General features: G+C 42.4%; 2 protein-coding genes across 3 annotated transcripts; both read left to right on the forward strand.

Moving 5' to 3' along the window:
* Positions 1-1,012: 1,012 nt before the first annotated feature.
* Positions 1,013-5,839, forward strand: ART4 (ADP-ribosyltransferase 4 (inactive) (Dombrock blood group)). The gene is made up of 4 exons (XM_065857460.2): positions 1,013-1,528; positions 2,822-3,548; positions 4,274-4,552; positions 4,785-5,839. Exons 1-3 carry the CDS (start codon positions 1,436-1,438, stop codon positions 4,366-4,368), a joined length of 915 nt encoding a protein of 304 aa, XP_065713532.1. The 5' UTR covers positions 1,013-1,435; the 3' UTR covers positions 4,369-4,552; positions 4,785-5,839.
* Positions 5,840-6,108: 269 nt separating this feature from the next.
* Positions 6,109-13,169, forward strand: SMCO3 (single-pass membrane protein with coiled-coil domains 3). 2 transcript variants are annotated; one of them, XM_065861669.2, is made up of 2 exons: positions 6,109-9,161; positions 11,471-13,169. In XM_065861669.2, the coding sequence occupies exon 2, from the start codon at positions 11,488-11,490 to the stop codon at positions 12,163-12,165; it is 678 nt and encodes a 225-aa protein (XP_065717741.1). In that variant the 5' UTR covers positions 6,109-9,161; positions 11,471-11,487; the 3' UTR covers positions 12,166-13,169. The 2 variants fall into 2 exon arrangements, with proteins under 2 accessions (XP_065717741.1, XP_065717750.1); XM_065861678.2 differs by lacking the exon at positions 6,109-9,161 and adding an exon at positions 10,223-10,287.
* The last annotated feature ends 3,239 nt before the right edge of the window (positions 13,170-16,408 follow it).

Here is a 16,408-nt window from a genome sequence, read left to right on the forward strand (position 1 = left end):
GTGCAATTCAGATCACAAATTTACTGCAGGAATGGAGGGACTCGATTCTCACCTAGTCAATGCCACTTTAAGTACCATTACAAATCCTCTGCTGCACTCTTATGGCCATTGTATTTATTGCCATCTGATAAAAAGCCTATAGTTTTGCTTTTGAAGCATCTCAAAATGTAGATACAGGGGGCTTTCTTTCTCGTTCACTTCATACTACAACATATGCTAAGATACCAGAAGAGACAAATAGGGACATAATCTTCAACTGGATTGTACACAGCGGAATTGATAGTGATTTCAACATCCTAACAGGACCATTTATGCTGATTGTCGAGTTCCCACTGGAGCCTTTCAGCTCTTTTTTACCTCTGCATGAACAGAAGAGGACATGTCTCTGAATAAGCTCACAACTACTTCTCTGGACTCACTTTTAGCCATCAAAATACAGCCCAAAATGATAGAGACTTTCCAAGAAGTAATAGCAACTAGTCAAAAGCAAACCAGTATGAGACCTTCATGTCATCTCTCACCCTATTTCAGCAATATTCGGCAAATGCTCTCTGTCCACAGGATCCAGCAGTTGCACAGACACCTCTTTTCCCAGGGAATCACACCATGGCTACAAGTGCCCCCTTGCTGAGCCTATCAGTAGCAGGCAATGGAAAATGGACTTCTCTGTAGTCAGGACGAGGTCGTGACACCTTCTCTTGGCTCTTTTTTCCATGCAGAAGAGTTGTCAGAGACCATGGGGCTTTGCAGGTAACTCGCTGCCCTTTATTGGGAAGGGTGATGGAAAGCAGCTACTAGGGAGAGGTTAGTCTCAGTATAGAATTTGTATTGACAGACTCATTGTGAGTGTACCCAATGTAAACAGTTCAACACAGTGCCACTCTGCAGTGCTGTAAAGGTAGGACTGGCAGCACATTATTAGAAACCAGGGGGAGCTGAGAAGAGATATAGTTACGTTATCTCTGTTTCCAGATGGGATCCCAACCTACCCTGCACTTGTATGTTGGCTTTATCAGAGCTCTGCACTTCTATAAAAGTGCTTTTTAAGCTCCTGACGAAGGAATGTTCTCCACTTCGTCCTGACACATCACTCCTTGGGAGACAGCACTTTAAACTTCTCCAAACCAGGATTTTCAGCCTTTTTGCAAGAACAAGAACACTAGATGCCTTGGAATTAAGAGAATTATCAAGGTGAAGGTCACATGCACCAGCTGGAGTTGGTGCAACCAGACCCTGCCGTATGGATCGTGGGCACACTTCTACCAGTAAATTGTCTGGATTGATTAATGACTTCTGAATTGCTGTAAGAAACTGGTGAATGATCTTTCGTTGAAGAATCGCCATGAAAACCTGAGTACAAGTTACAAACTGCAGAATTTTCCAGTTCAAGAAAAAAGGGAAAGAAGCAGATATAAATGACCTCTACTTGAGCAAAATGTTCTTTACAGTGTCTCAGGTGGACTCTAGGATGCCAGTGGTGCTGGCCAGCCTTCTGTTGCTGATGTCCTCACAAATGCTGGTAAAAGGGGTAAACATTGTTCTTTATTTGAAATGGTGAAATTGCTTATCCCACTGAATAAACTTTTTTTAATTTTTGTTTTTTTTATTCACTTGAAACATGTTCTTTAAGTACCTTTGGGTTCAGTTTCAACTCTTCTGCTTTCAATTGTTCTGTTCTATTTCTTACCTGTCCTAATTTCTTTTAACCACTTGATTGAAAATTTCCTCTCGTTTGGAGCCAGATGGTTTCCCAGGGTGTTTTTGTGAGTAGATCTCTCAGACTTGTTCCTCTCCTTTTCCAGATTGTCTCAGCCATGGCTCGCACAAAATCTATGTGTTGTTGGTTGGGACAGTGACAACATCGCTCTATTTCTTGTGACTGCTTTTTAGCTTTCCCTCAAAGCAATTATGGTATCATGGAAAAATAAACTGGATCCATGTATAGTTTATGGATCAGTATAGCTTCAGAGGCTAAGAAAAGTATCAATTTGGTTATGTGTCTAGAATGACTATTTGAAATTAAGTGAATATCTACTTGTAGAATTCAACTACCAACTGACTACAGTACTTCACTAGTGCACTAGGAGATCAAAAAGCAAAAATGCCACAATTCACATAATTTCTTATCACACCAGTTCTTATTAATTAGGAATGCTAGAAACAGATCATTAGTGTGTCATTTCATAGGCAGAATATATTACAGTTTATTTTTGTGTTATAGCATCCAGTTGCATAAATCCTTACTCATGTGTTTTATGTTTATTTACATGACAAGTCTAACTGGCCTCACGGAGACAAACTGGATCAACAAAAGTTTTGGCACATTGTTACTATATTGTCCTCTATTGAACATCATTCCCTGGAGCCAAAACATGTCTGAGATGTGTGACAAGACAGGAAGAAAAAATTGACCTCTGAGAGTGTTGAGGCTGCATGGGCCCTAGTGCATGATTTTGTTTATTCTTTCCCTCTTCAAAACTGCTTATTAATCCTGAGCAGGATATTGAAATAAATATACCATGGGTCTGTCCTGCAGGGTCTATACCATCACTCTCTGAAAGGCCAACTCTTTTGAAGTTTTTAATGCCACTGTTTCATATCAGATAAGAGCTCTGGCATCCTATCTGGCATGTGCCTGAGGTGGGGCTTGGATTATAACCTGAGGTTGCTCAGGAAGGTCTTGTCAAAGATGCCTACCTGCTGTACTTGCTCTGCTAATCATGACAAAGAGAAGGGTAAGGAAAAATTCGGCTTGCATCCACAGAGATACACAAAAAGTTCACATTTCTGATACTAACCTTAATTTGCTTCTATGCTGCAGGCTGTGTCCCACCTCATGATGGATATGTCTCTGCATTCCTTTGATGACCAGTATCTGGGGTGCAGAGAGCAGATGATTGAAGAACTGGAAGGAGGAGACTATTTCCAAGAGGAAATAGCTGCTAACAAGGACTATTTGAGTCTCTGGAAGAAGGCTCAGAAGGCTTTGTTAAAAAGCCCTGTAGGTCTCCTAAGGGAGATGCATGAGAGCCATGCCATAGTTCTCATGGCTTACACCATGAACTCTTCCCTGCACTCTGAGCTCAACTGGGCTACATCTACAGCAGGAAGCTCTCCAGAGAACTACAGACATAACTTCAGTTTCAAATATTTTCACTTTTACCTAACGACTGCTATCCAGATAATGAAGCAGTGGCAGAGCAGCAAGGATAGCATGGAGAAAACAAAGTGCTACCGAGTGCACAGGGGTGTAAAAGACTTATACATCGAGGCCACAGTAGGCAGCAGGGTGCGATTTGGCCGTTTCACCTCCACCTCCAGCCTCTGGAGTGAAGCCCAGAGGTTTGGGAATGAGACTTTGTTCACAGTGACCACTTGCCTGGGAGCAGCTGTGCAAGGCTTTTCTTACCACACATCCGAGAAGGAAGTCCTCATTCCCCCATATGAGGTATTCCTTGTCAAAAGCTTCTTTCGGTCACAGCATGGTAACCGGCTGCATCTGCATTCTGTGGGGAACTACAGCAAGTACCACTGCCAGCTTGTAGAAGGTATTGTACATAGCCCTTAATGCAGGGGGTTGCAGGACAGTCTGGTCTCAAGTGCCCCAAAAAGTCCTCACCAGCTGCACCTACATGGGGCCACGCTCAAGGCCCAATCTGTAGCTTGCCCATTGTGCTCACCTATGAGAGCCACATGACCCAGTTTTTACCTGTTTGTTGTGAAACCTGGGAGCACTCCACAGTTCAATAAAGGTGAATCCACCTGATACATGGGAGGTCTTAGGGTTCTTTGCAGCCTCCATTTATCCCATCTGCCATGGCAAGGATGTCCTAGGACACGTGCTTTTGTGTCCCTAGCATTCCTTTCGCAAGGGCAGATGAGATTTGCTGGCAGCTTAGATTCAGATAGTGGTGTTTCCTGTGACAGAAGGGAGGAAGGGCTTTCTTTGGTAAAGCACACTGTGAGTTCCGTGGCTACAGAGATAACCCTGTGCTGGAAGACATCACTGGGCCTGTTCCACACCCCTGTCCTTCTGTGAGTCCACCACCAATATGGGACTCTTGTTTTTGTGTCTTTGGACAATAGTGCATCAATGCAAACTTTGAGTACAAAACAATCATTCAGGAATGAGAGTTTTTTGCCCGGCCCTAAGCCAAAGTAGCAAGTAGACTTGAGAAAATAGCTTTTCTGGGCAAAGGCTGTGTTAGCGAGTGCAGGAAGCTTTAGGCAGCCAAAACAGCTCTAAATGACTACTCTCTTGACTTTCTTTCAGCTTCAAGAAGCAAGAACAGTGGTTCCACTGCCCTCGCCTCTGTGGTTCTTCCTAGTGTAGTTGGAGTTTTCATGTGCTTGGCCCGCAATGACTGATTCTCTGGCTGCATCCAGATATATACACTGCAATAGCAGGCAAGAATTCACAGGAAATCAGCGTCTGGAGTTTGTGCTGTTACACAAGGTTCAACTCTGCCTTTGCTTTCAGCTGCAGCTCTCCAGCTGACACTGGAACATTCAGTGTGCTTCATCAAAACAGACATTCGCTGGACACGTTCAGGTAGGAGGGTAGTTATCTATGGCCTTTCTGAAGAGAAGCTTAGTGACAGCCTTTACTATAGGTAGCTTTTCCTTAGACATTCAGGAAAGACACATAGGGACTTTGGACTCTACAGATCTGTTAGTACCTTTATTTTTAGCAAGGAAGAGTCTGTCTGTGGGATGCAAAAGGCATCATGGTGGTAAAGTTGAGTGAGTAACTGTGCAACCTTGCATATCTCCTTTGAGTGCAGGGTCCCAAGGGACAGAAAAGTCTGTGGCTGTTGCATAGTGGCCTTTCCCTGCTGCCTGACCCCATGCACCAAAGCCAGAGCTCTCATCTCAAGCTGACTCTCTGCATCTCACACGTGTGGAATGGAAGCATAAAGCTGCTTTGAGACATGGAACTTAGCAGGAGAGGATCAGGAGACTTGTCAGGCCTGTCTTCAGCTTTCATGTTTGACTTCAGCACTTCTTCTGGAAAACCAGGCAGATCCTGCATTCATAATAGTCCTCTAATGGCTGGTGAATACCATCTGGTCAGTTCACGCTGAAGTGAAGGACAGCCTGTGGAGCCTGCTGCTGTCTTCATGGGTGCTGGATGTGACTGAAATTCATTTACCTGCCATTCTACTTTGCCAGTCTGCAATGTCTAATGCTGGAGGTTGAATCAACATCAAACTGGAGCTGGAATTTCTGATTTATCTATAGACTCCTCTCATTTTTATGTGTTCATTTAGCACTTCTGGAGCCTTAGACACCCAAGGCAGAACAGCTTGAAGTTCTCCCATCTTCAAAAAATAACAGTGTAGAAATGATAAGAAAAATTTTCTGCCTGCAATTCCCCTTTCCAAGGTGTCTTGCTTGCTGTTCACCCCTGGTCTCCCACCTCCACTGATGCTAGCTCTGGGCTGAGGCTACTGTCAGAGAGGTTATCTCACTGGTCCAAGGAGACTAGTCATGGTGATTTAGCTTTTCAGTGGAGTCAACAAATAATTGAACTGAAACTCACTGACATATTTCACAAATGACCCCAGCTTTCAGTCACTGCTGATCTTGGAAGGAAGCTGGAGCTCTGTATTCACCATCCCCTGTCTGAAATGGTAAACAAGAAGTTAGCTATTCAAGTGCTTGCCCAGGCAGTTAAAAAAGATTTAATACACAACTATTTTACTATTAGGTTGTTTTCATGTTACTTTCTTGTTGCTCTTGGTTTACCAGTTATTTCAAATAATAAGTTGTCACAGCTTGATTTTGACCCCTAGATGCTCAAAGATACTAAGCCCTTATTTCAAAAAAGAATGAAAAGGTTAGAAGCAGCTGCTGTAGATACCTCTTGTATGTGTGTTCAAACATGCTTAAACTCTTTCCTGCGTCAGAATAACAGGAATCAAGATGGATTTCTGACACATCAGCACATTTATGTCTCTTGCTTCTTATCTGTTATTTCTAGCATGCAGGCTTGAAGTGTTTTAACAAAGGCTTGAAATATGTCACAAGGTGGCTTCAGCACCCTGAAAGCCTCCTCTAAACACTCAGCGGTTATTCTCAAGCTTTTCTTTATGGATCTGTGTCCTTGAAGGATAGCCTGTAGGAAAGCGAGTGTAGAGGAGGAGGGTAGAGAGCGAAGCTTGAGTTGTTGTGATGTTCCACTTGAGGAGGAGCTGCCATCTGTGGTACCTGGTGTCTCATTTTGTTGCAGCATCTTCATAATATCAGCATAGTCCATGAGAAGTTCTGATACTCGGAGAGATAGGGCAGGTGAACTCAACTGACCGATAGCAGACTCTACTGTGTCAGGGACACGATCATGTTTCAACATCACTGCAACAAGTACACACTTGATGCTGTTTACAACCCCCTTGTAACTCTCATAAAGTTCCTTTACTGCAGTGACCGTGTCCTGTAGGGAGGTGATGTGACCAGCAATCTTAGCATACAAACGGTGGCTGATGCTTTCCTCTACATCTTTGTCTTTTGTTTCCATGCTGGCTTGCATATCTTTCAAAGCATTGACCAGGAGCTGCAGATTCTCTTTAATGCTGAAGTTTTCTTTTACTGCCAAGGTGGGGAAACTGGTGCCAAGATGCGTATTGAGGAGTTGTAATATCGTGTTGGTTGAAGAGACATAGATGTGCACTAAGTCATACAGATTCTGGCAGGCTGCGGCCAGCCTTTCTTTATCACTTTGGAAACCAAGGCGAGCTAACATTTCTGAAGTGGGGTCTGACTCTGAAAACAGAAGAAATCCAGAAGACAAAGGTGGATAAAACTGGATGTATTTTTAGCTATAATGATACATTTCTGAAATTAATATTACAAATTATCAACCCACCTGACCTGTCCTCCTCCAAGACATTACAGTTAGAAATAAACAGAAAAAGCTCTTTGTCAGCCTTTGCAGGGGTCTTACCAAGTAGGCCAGCAAAATACGATGCAAGTATCTTTATTCTTATGGCTGCGAGAAGTATGACTTTGTCCTGCACCATGCAATCTGAAAAGCAATAGAGGTGCTGTAAGTCAATTATTCTTGCCTTTTGGAGTTTATTGGTAAATTTAGGGGAGTCCTAGCAAACAATCTACTTTACATCATCCTTAGAACTAAAATCCTTCAGTTTGTATTATATGTACTGGTGGATCTACACAGAATTAAACTCATATTCTGGGGAGGGGGGAATACACACAGCAAAATCAAATGCATCAGACATCTACATTCAAGAGGCAATGCAATTGCAGGCTGAGTAATGCAATGTTTTCAGGTTACAGTTTCCTGTGATGTGACTGTTATCTATCAGTTCATACAGCAGCTAGATGTGGCAAACACCCCTTGATAGGTGGAAGAAAAATACATTGTCCTTGCTTGGGCTCCTGTCTTGCTACCATATTGACTACTAAGGAAGTTATGTCCTTCTGTTTGCACCTGAGAGGCCAGCTGCAGGCACAATCCTGGGATGCATGGCACACAGCTGCTGATGTTGCCTTTGCTTGTGCCAGAGCCCTGGAAAGCCAGACTGGTTGCAGCAGACATTTCATCAGCTATTGCTGTGGTTAGATGTACAGTCAGATGTGTTCAAGCAGTTACAACTTCCCATCCCACTTCATACTTTTTAAGATTTTTCTCTCAGTGCTCAGATCAACCTTCTGCCTCTTACTCTTTTCCCTTCACATAGCGAAAGCAGGGTGAATTGTGTGAAATGACAAAACTGATTTTAGCCTTCACTGCTGTTCAGCCAGAGCTAGCTCTGAGGCTCCACACCACTTCTTCCACTTTCATGGTATCAGAGGAAAGGACCTGGCAAATTGCAGCAAAGAAGGGTGAAAGGCACTCCACATGAAGTCCTTCTCTCAAACTAAATAGGTCTGAAACAACCGCTATTAATCTTCCCTAAATACCCAGGGTAAAGTAGGAACAAAACAGCTTGCTTATTGTTTAAATGGTTTTCTGTCATGTTCCAAATGATAAGACACTCTAGAAGAGAAAAATTTGCATTCACTGCAAACGTTGAAAACCTGAAATCAGCTTCCAGTCTATAGAATGTGACACAGAGGCAGCTGCCAGCCTGATCAATTAAATTCAGTTCAGCAACTGGAATTTCAGGACTACATGATATTCTCAGTTAATAACAGGAGTCATAACTGACAACTGCAGAAATGTAACAGTTAGATCATTAGTTTTCTCTCTCAGCTCATCTTATGCCTACAGTTCTGGAAACAAAAGGAGATTGGTACTCTTGTTCTGGGCTGAACACAATAGCTCAGCTTTCAGGGGAAAATAAGCCGGCAATTGCAGAGTGCTCATTTTATGCTTGACCTTTAACTTTCATCTGAGAACTCAACCATTCTCTACTGGGGAGGCAGCATTCATGACCAGAAACTAGTGAGCAGCAGGTCTGTCTTTCTAAGGATCAGAGCATGAAAGATGTACAGCTTGGATGAAGGCAAGAAGTACAAGTTTGTCTTACTGTGACAGATAAAGTTCGTTTTTACTGTCTGTGGTGTCTATTATTGTGGCATCTATAACTTGTATTTTTTCTATTTGTGTAGGACTGTTGAGCTTTTCTTCCATAATTCGCAAGTGTACAAAAGCAGTCATGGCAACAATTCATAGGAAAAGCTGCAAGCATTAATGTTCATTCTTTATACTTATGAACAATAGAGATTTATATATCCCAGTACAAAACCTAATCCTGTATCTGTATGAATTAAAAGTGCTGTCCTACATGTTTTATGTTCTGAGACCAGCAAACAACACCATTCCTTTTCAACCATGGCTGTAGGAACCTGTGATGGTACCTTTGTCATGGGCAGAGGGCTTCATTCTGTACCTATTCTCTCCAGGAACAGAAGGCCTTTGGAGGATCTAGCAAGTGAGAACTAGCATGAAATAAACTGAAAACTGTTAAAATTGGAAGGAAGGGGAAATGAGGAAGAAAAAAAAGATGGATCTGGGTAAACATCATACAATAGAATTAATGACAAGCAGGCAGGCAACAGGACCCAGCTGAAGCCCAGCTCTGGATCCCTAACTCATCACATGCTGCTGGAAACCACCAGAGGAACACAGGAAAGAAGATGTAGTCATCGTTCCACACACATTTCGACTGACTGCAGGAGCACTCAGACAAAATCAGGTAGGCAGTCTAAATGTTTGATTAGAAAAGCTTATAGAGAAAATCTCCCTGGAGCTGGAGAAATGGTCAGAAATATGGACATGTATGTGGCCTGCCTAACTCTAGAAAGCAGAAGTGAAAACTAGTAAAAGTGCTAATGTGAAGAGTAACAGGTAATTTTAGAATTAAGAGACATAAAAATAGAGCAGTTATAGGAAACTGGAATAATAATGCATAAAGAATAGATACTTAACACCTGTCTATTACGTAAAATGTTTGTCAAAGTGCTATTCCTCTCAGAATATTTTGTCCTCTCAGTTTCTACAAATCAGAAAAAACAAATGATCTTTCAACACAACATCACTGGAATGGAAAGGATCTAATATAACACTGAGTCAGAGAGCAAGCCAGCAACATCCCTGAGGCAGGACTGATATGAGATCATACTTTGCTTTGACATGCTTTTATGTTTTCTGACAATCACAAATCTTTACTGTATATGTACTTTGTTCCCTTCAGCTTGAAGAAAGAGAAGGATCTGTTAAAGAGTTTATTCTCTTGACAGATCCACATGGTAACTGGCTGAAAAAAATGTACTGTACTGTGCAAAATGTGGAAATGATTGTCTTCAGACAGGCTTGTATTTCAATACCGAGACTAAAAGTTGGCTACAGGACTGTTGAAATAATTCTGTTTTTCTACAGTGATCTTGTGGGGGAGGGTGTGTTTAGTAAAATACAGCTGGGTCAGTGTCAGATGATTTGCAGTTAGCAGATAACGCAAGAACTACAAAGGACCAAAATGACATGAAGGTATAATTTAAGAAGAAAAATCTAGTTAGTCTCCTACACAAAACTATTTGTAGCTATAACTGTGATATATAGGCACCAGTAGCAACAAGAGATTTATCTTGGAAAAATGCGAAGCTTTGCATAAAAGTGGTCCAGATTTGTGATAAGAAGGCCAAGAATGTAAAAATATCAACAAATAAGCTAGTCATCCTGCTCATTCAAAGTCTGCCCCTGTTGCAAAGTAAGACAGATGCATGTAAGTCAAAATCATGCTAAAGCATTTTTACTTTGCAGCTGGAAGTGGCACAGAGTTGATTACAGAAGCTGAGTGATGAGGAGTGACTCCATGATCACTGGTAACTCAGTCACTTTCGACTCTGCATATTGATATGTAGGTGATGAAGTAAAATGCATTAAATATGCCTTTTTACTGCCAAATCAGTGATGGCTCCGAGAATAATGGTGACCTTAACGATTAGACACAAGTGTTTGGTGTGGGGAGTAGGAATTAAATAAGTTAAATTTTGTCCTCTGCTATGTGCAGTGATAATTCAGGGTCAGATTCTGACCAGTCATGTCCTAGGAGCTTGGTGAGCACCCAGTGGTGTTAGTCCCACACAGGACTCCCTGGGCATGGACAGAGTGTGGCTGCGCAAGCAGAGCTCTCCCTGCAAGCTGCTCCAAGGCAGTCTGCTGTCACAGATGTGCTGCTGGAGTAGGTGCAGCTAACGGTGCTCACAGGTCATGCTGAAAATCACATGGCTGTCTGCAGCTGTGTGATTTTTAATGAACAAAAAAACCAATGGGGAATCACAGTAATAGGGAAGTGAGTAAGCAATGAGGGAGGAGGGGCTAAATATCAGGGAAGAAAACACAGTGGGAGACGTGTACAGGGCGATATAGGTTAGGATGCATTTATTATAGATAATTCTACTGTTCTCTATGAGTTCCCAAGTGTGAGTTTATCAGTATAAGCACAGACTATTTATACAATAACATTTTCACTTGAATGTGAGTAGAAATATGCTACATGGGCATAAAAAACTCTTACGATGCTACAGGCTGTGTCCACTCCACCGGTCAACACAGTTGTTTAAAAATCAGATGCCACTAATTGAAAAAAGAAGGCTGATACAAAAGTGTGTCTAGAACAGGCCATTCATTTCACAGCTTATTTTAGATTCTGCTGATTAAATGAGATTGTTCTGGTTTTTAGTGAACTAGTTCAGCTTCTACCATCTTCAGTTTCCAATGTATTGAATGACACATATTCATTCTACCAATTTTCTAATTACATATTTGTTAGCTATTTTTGTTGCTCTGAATATATTCAACATCTCATAGAGTCCTTTTCCAATCATTTGGCTAAAGATCCCAAACAAGTATTAAGATTTATATATCTATGAGCTATGCTTTGGGATTTGACTTTCTGAGTATAAGGAGAACCAGTGAGATAGAGACAAAGGACATTTCACTGCTCTTTAAGGGCAAGGGTTGTGGGTGTTGAGTAGCGTAAGAGTTTTCTTTTCTCTCTTAAAGAAGTCTATTTCTGAAGAATGGCGCTGAGTGACCTCCTTTACCCAGATAACCCAAAAAGACGGCAAGAACTGATCCATCTGCACCAGGAATTACTCAGCTGTATGTCCATGAATTTCCATGCAACAAATGAGCTGGCTGGAGTGCTGAATGAACACCTGGGCTGTAACCTTACCCGCATTCAGATGAGAGAAAGCAGCACTGTCAAGGAAAACTGTGACATTATCATTCAAGCGATGAGTGAGATTCAGCATCAGGTACAGAAGATTGATAGTGACATGAAGGAAAAGCTGGAGCCTGTGCTGTACCAGAAACTGTATAACATCAAAGAGCCCGAGCTGGAGAAAATTGCAATAGCTCAGAAAGTTTTTTCCATTGTTCTTGGAGAAGCGACTTCAACAGCTGGGATGGTAGCTATTAAATTACTCAGCTCCAATCTTATAATTCTCACTGTGAGCAAGCTGGTCAGCCTCCTTGCACAGATTGGGGCATCTGTTCTTGGAGGAATCAGCATCACTATTCTTGGGCTCGGCATTGAAATGATCCTCCATGCCATCCTGGGAGCCGTGGAGAGGAATCAGCTTCTGGAAGCTGTGAGAAGCTATGAGAAGCACCTGGCTGAGTTTAAAGCAGCCTCAGAAAAGTACCAGTGTGCCATACGTGAAGTGACTTCTTTGGTGAGAAAGCAGGTTCAGTGAATGAAGTTGGAGTTCTCTCATCTGCTGTGACAGCAGCTGCAGTAGCTACACCTGCAGAAACCTTTTTGATTCATTTTGGTAAATGGCTTTTTTTCTTATTAGTGGCAGCAGAGCAAGAGATGTGACAGAGCAGGGAACTGGCACTGAAATATATTAATACGGAACTGGTTTATAGGTGCTTCTGGGAGACAATGCTTCACTTTGCACCTTTCCTTCAGCTGTTTCTGAAATGCACTGTAGATGAACTGTGTAATTTATACTAGTGACAATAATATTCACTGCTGGAGCAGTAGTGGTGAGAAAGTGTGATTTTTCTCTTACTGTGTTTCTATATCAAAGACAACAACATGGTGGGAGAAAACAGTGTCAACAAGCCAGTCCACATAATCATCTGGAGGGCTCGTCAGATTGGCTGTGGTTGCTAAACTCTGAGTGTGGATTAGGGCTAAATCTGACAAGCTAAATTCCTTGTTCATGGAAGTGCTTACAAGGACTAGCTGAAGCATATTTAACTGCTATTTCCTGTCCCATCCCTGCCTAAGGAGCCAGCTAGAGATCTTCTTTAAATAAACTTTAATCCCAGTAGATCAGCAGGTAAGAGAAGCATGAGCCTACAGGAAAACACACACAACTGAGAGAAAAGGACTGTAGTGTTCCAGGCACACTTGGCTGTGAATAACCTCTTTTGCGCAGTAATGACCAGCTCTTGCCAACCCAAAGGTTGTTATTCCTGTGCAATATTGCTTCTCTGTTGGTTGAAATGGGATTATACACACGTACAAGTGTCTGTAGGATTACAGCCCTATTAATGCACTAAATTTATTTTCACGTGCTTTACCCAGTCTCACCAATGTGAGAGTGCCAAAAACATACTCAGATTCTGCATTTCAAAATATGCTACAAAATATCCTTATTTTTCAGATTTTAAAAATGAAGCTGGAAGCAAGAACATGATTTGCAGTCTCTTGCTCTGATTTGCTGTTGTTGGCTTTTTTTGCTTTGATCTTTGGGAAAAAAAAAAAAGCAAGAATTAATAAAAATGTACCTGAATAAGACCTGTCTTTCCTGTACTTGTGTTGTTTGCTTGTTTTTTTCAAAAAAAATCAAAAATAATGAAAAAAGTTTAAAATCTTCATTATAGATGTAATTTATAAATCATTTTTTATATCCATGATAGACTAACTTGGTAGAATTGTGTATAGATTCCTTTTTTAGTACCAGATTCCCCCACACTAAAAGCATAACCAAATTCATAGTTTATTAACATTCAGTATTAGATGATTGTAACTAGATTGTGTGTGTGAAAAAGAGATGGGTGAGATTACAACAGATAAGCTCTCCACTGGCTTCATAACCCTTCATGGGTCAGGAGAGACAATTCAGAGGAGGCAAAAAGCACTGCCTTGCCTCACACGAGGTACTGTGGTGGGTGGCATGGTGACCTAAGGCACAATTTCTCCAAGATGTGATGTCTCCTGATGCAAGTGGCCCTCGGTTTTGAGGTAGCCGTTTAAGAGACTGTCAGTCAGCAGAACAGCAATATTTGAGTGTTGGAGGGGCAGGAGCTCCTGAATCCTTTTGAGTTTCTGTGTGCAAAGGTACATTGTAATTTAGGAAGAAAAACTACCAACTTGATACATACCTTTGCAAGATTACCAGTTGCTGCTGTACGAGAATAGTGGAGTCAAATAAAAACAAATCTGTTGAATTTTTCAGGCAGTTTGTTCACATTTTCTTGAAAGCAAATTCTAAGCAGTGTCAGGGGAAGGGGGATATGCAAAAATAAACATAAAGATATAAAATTTCTATTCACCTTTTCATACATCCTTGTTTCTGGTGCGCCTAGAGGAAAGCTGGCTTGCCGTCAGCGGCAGGTGTGGCAGATGTCCTCATACCCATGAGATGTTGAAAGATGTTGAAGATGGCAGAGGCAGGCAGGTGGCAGCCTGTCCGTCTGCTTATGAGATTGGAGGCTCTGAGGTCACCGAGGCTGGGTCAGTGTCCCCAGCCAGCTGGGAGATCTGCCCATGACGTCATAAAGGGGCATGGGAACATCCAGCCCTAACAAGGTGTTTTTGAGATAAAAAACCTGCCGATCAGCTTGTGATCTTCTCAAACTCTTTTCCCCCCAACTCCAGCAGTAAAATGTCAACGGAATTTACTTGCATTACTGAGAATTATACAGAGTGTTTCAAGAAGATGGATCCAATTCAAAGTCATGATATCTCTGTAACCAGGAACTGCACATGAATAAAATTCTTACCATTTGAAAGGGTGGGACATGGAGTTTCACATAATCACTGCTAGATGCCTCTCCAAGCACACAAACAGCCCCTGGCCTCTGTTGTTTGCAAGATAGCAACCTCACAGCACGAGGTGTTCCGCGTTCTGCAGTTCAGGAAGACTGAATCCGTAATTGTGGTGCAGCATGTGACTTGATAACTCACTAAACCATTTGCAAATTTTTGTATAACATGTTGCCATTGCGAAATACACTGGTTTGAAATTTGGCCAGTCTTTTTCAAACACCCTGTATACTTGAAGTGAGAGCAGCATACATGTAACCAGACTTTTGCTGGCAGAGGCACTTTAGACAATGAAGCAGAACAGTTTCCACCAGGTGTCCACCAACCTCTGCAAGGCTGGTCACCAGTTTGCTGCAGGGGCTTCCATGGCACGAGGAAAATTTAGGGAAATGTTGAAGCGGAGAAATAAACTTAACAGCAGAGTCAATTATACTGTTAAGTGGCATTCTTTATTTTGTCAGTGTTGGGGAACACTGGGGATCATCCTCCATAAATGTTTCAAAGACTGGATGCTCTTGCATTGCTTATATTCACACAATTATTACATATGCATTACAATTTTTGAAAATTTTGCCATACAATGCATCTATACTAAGAAATAATTGATGATGTTAGATATAATTGTTTAGTTTCTTAGTCACATCTACTAATTACTAGTTAAATACAAACTAAGCACTCTGCTTCTAAACCATGTATCACTTAATCTTGTGTCTCCCTCCTGTCATGCAGAAGGATCTAAAACTTGAAAAATATCTCCTCGTTTTGCAGGTGGTCAGAAAGCATTTATCATGTCAATTAGTTAATGATGGGTATGTCTTTTATAACTTAATCACAGTACACATTAATTTGGCAGCTTCTCTTCAATGTAGGGAATGACAAATAGCAGCATAGATCCTTGGGCCCTGCTGGGTCCCATCTAACTCTCCTGTTCTCTTCGTATGGCTGTAGTTGCCTGACAAACATAATTCATTTCTCCAGCAGTTCCCGGAGAACAGCAGCCAGCACACAAGACCGGCAGGGGGTTGCCAGCCCCCTCACAGGGGAGCAGCGCTGCTGTCACCTAACGATAAACTCAAATAACATCCGAGTCTACCAGGAACTCCCGCTCTCTTGGCACTTTGCCTTTATTCCCCACGGAAAATAAATCGATGACTTGGTTGAGGGACTAGAGTGCACTGTCAGCAAGTCTGCTGATGACACTAAGCTGTGAGGAATGGCTGACACGCCAGAAGGCTGTGCTGCCATCCAGCGAGACCTGGACAGGCTGGGAGTTGGGCAGGGAAAAACTTAATGAAATTTAACAAGGGCAAGTGTAGAGTCCTGCATCTGGGCAGGAACAACCTCAGGTTCCAGTATAAGTTGGGGAACGACCTGTTAGAGAGTAGTGTAGGGGAAAAGGACCTGGGGGTCCTGGTGGACAGCAGGATGACCATGAGCCAGCACTGTGCCCTTATGGCCAAGAAGGCCAATGGCATCCTGGGGTGTATTAGAAGTGGGGTGGTTAGTAGGTCGAGAGAGGTTCTCCTTCCCCTCTACTCTGCCCTGGTGAGACCACATCTAGAATATTGTGTCCAGTTCTGGGCCCCTCAGTTCAAGAAGGACAGGGAACTGCTGGAGAGAGTCCAGCGTAGGGCAACAAAGATGATTAAGGGAGTGGAGCACCTCCCTTACGAGGAAAGGTTGTGGGAGCTGGGTCTCTTTAGCTTGGAGGAGACTGAGGGGCGATCTCATTAATGTTTACAAATATATAAAGGGTGAGTGTCACAAGGATGGAACCAGGCTCTTCTCGGTGGCCACCAATGGTAGGACAAGGGGCAGTGGGTACAAACTGGAACACAGGAAGTTCCATTTACATTTGAGAAGAAACTTCTTCACAGTGAAGGTGACAAAGCACTGGAACAGGCTGCCCAGGGAGGTTGTGGAGTCTCGTACTCTGG

This window comes from Patagioenas fasciata, chromosome 1, assembly GCF_037038585.1.
Source record: "Patagioenas fasciata isolate bPatFas1 chromosome 1, bPatFas1.hap1, whole genome shotgun sequence".
In the NCBI taxonomy this organism is placed as follows: Eukaryota; Metazoa; Chordata; class Aves; order Columbiformes; family Columbidae; genus Patagioenas; species Patagioenas fasciata.

Coding starts and splice junctions, on each gene's coding strand:
- ART4 (XM_065857460.2), top strand. CDS start 1,436: ATGTTCTTTACAGTGTCTCAGGTGGACTCTAGGATGCCAGTGGTGCTG. Junction 1,529..2,821: donor CACAAATGCTGGTAAAAGGG/GTAAACATTGTT, acceptor TCTATGCTGCAG/GCTGTGTCCCACCTCATGAT. Junction 3,549..4,273: donor CCACTGCCAGCTTGTAGAAG/GTATTGTACATA, acceptor ACTTTCTTTCAG/CTTCAAGAAGCAAGAACAGT.
- SMCO3 (XM_065861669.2), top strand. CDS start 11,488: ATGGCGCTGAGTGACCTCCTTTACCCAGATAACCCAAAAAGACGGCAA.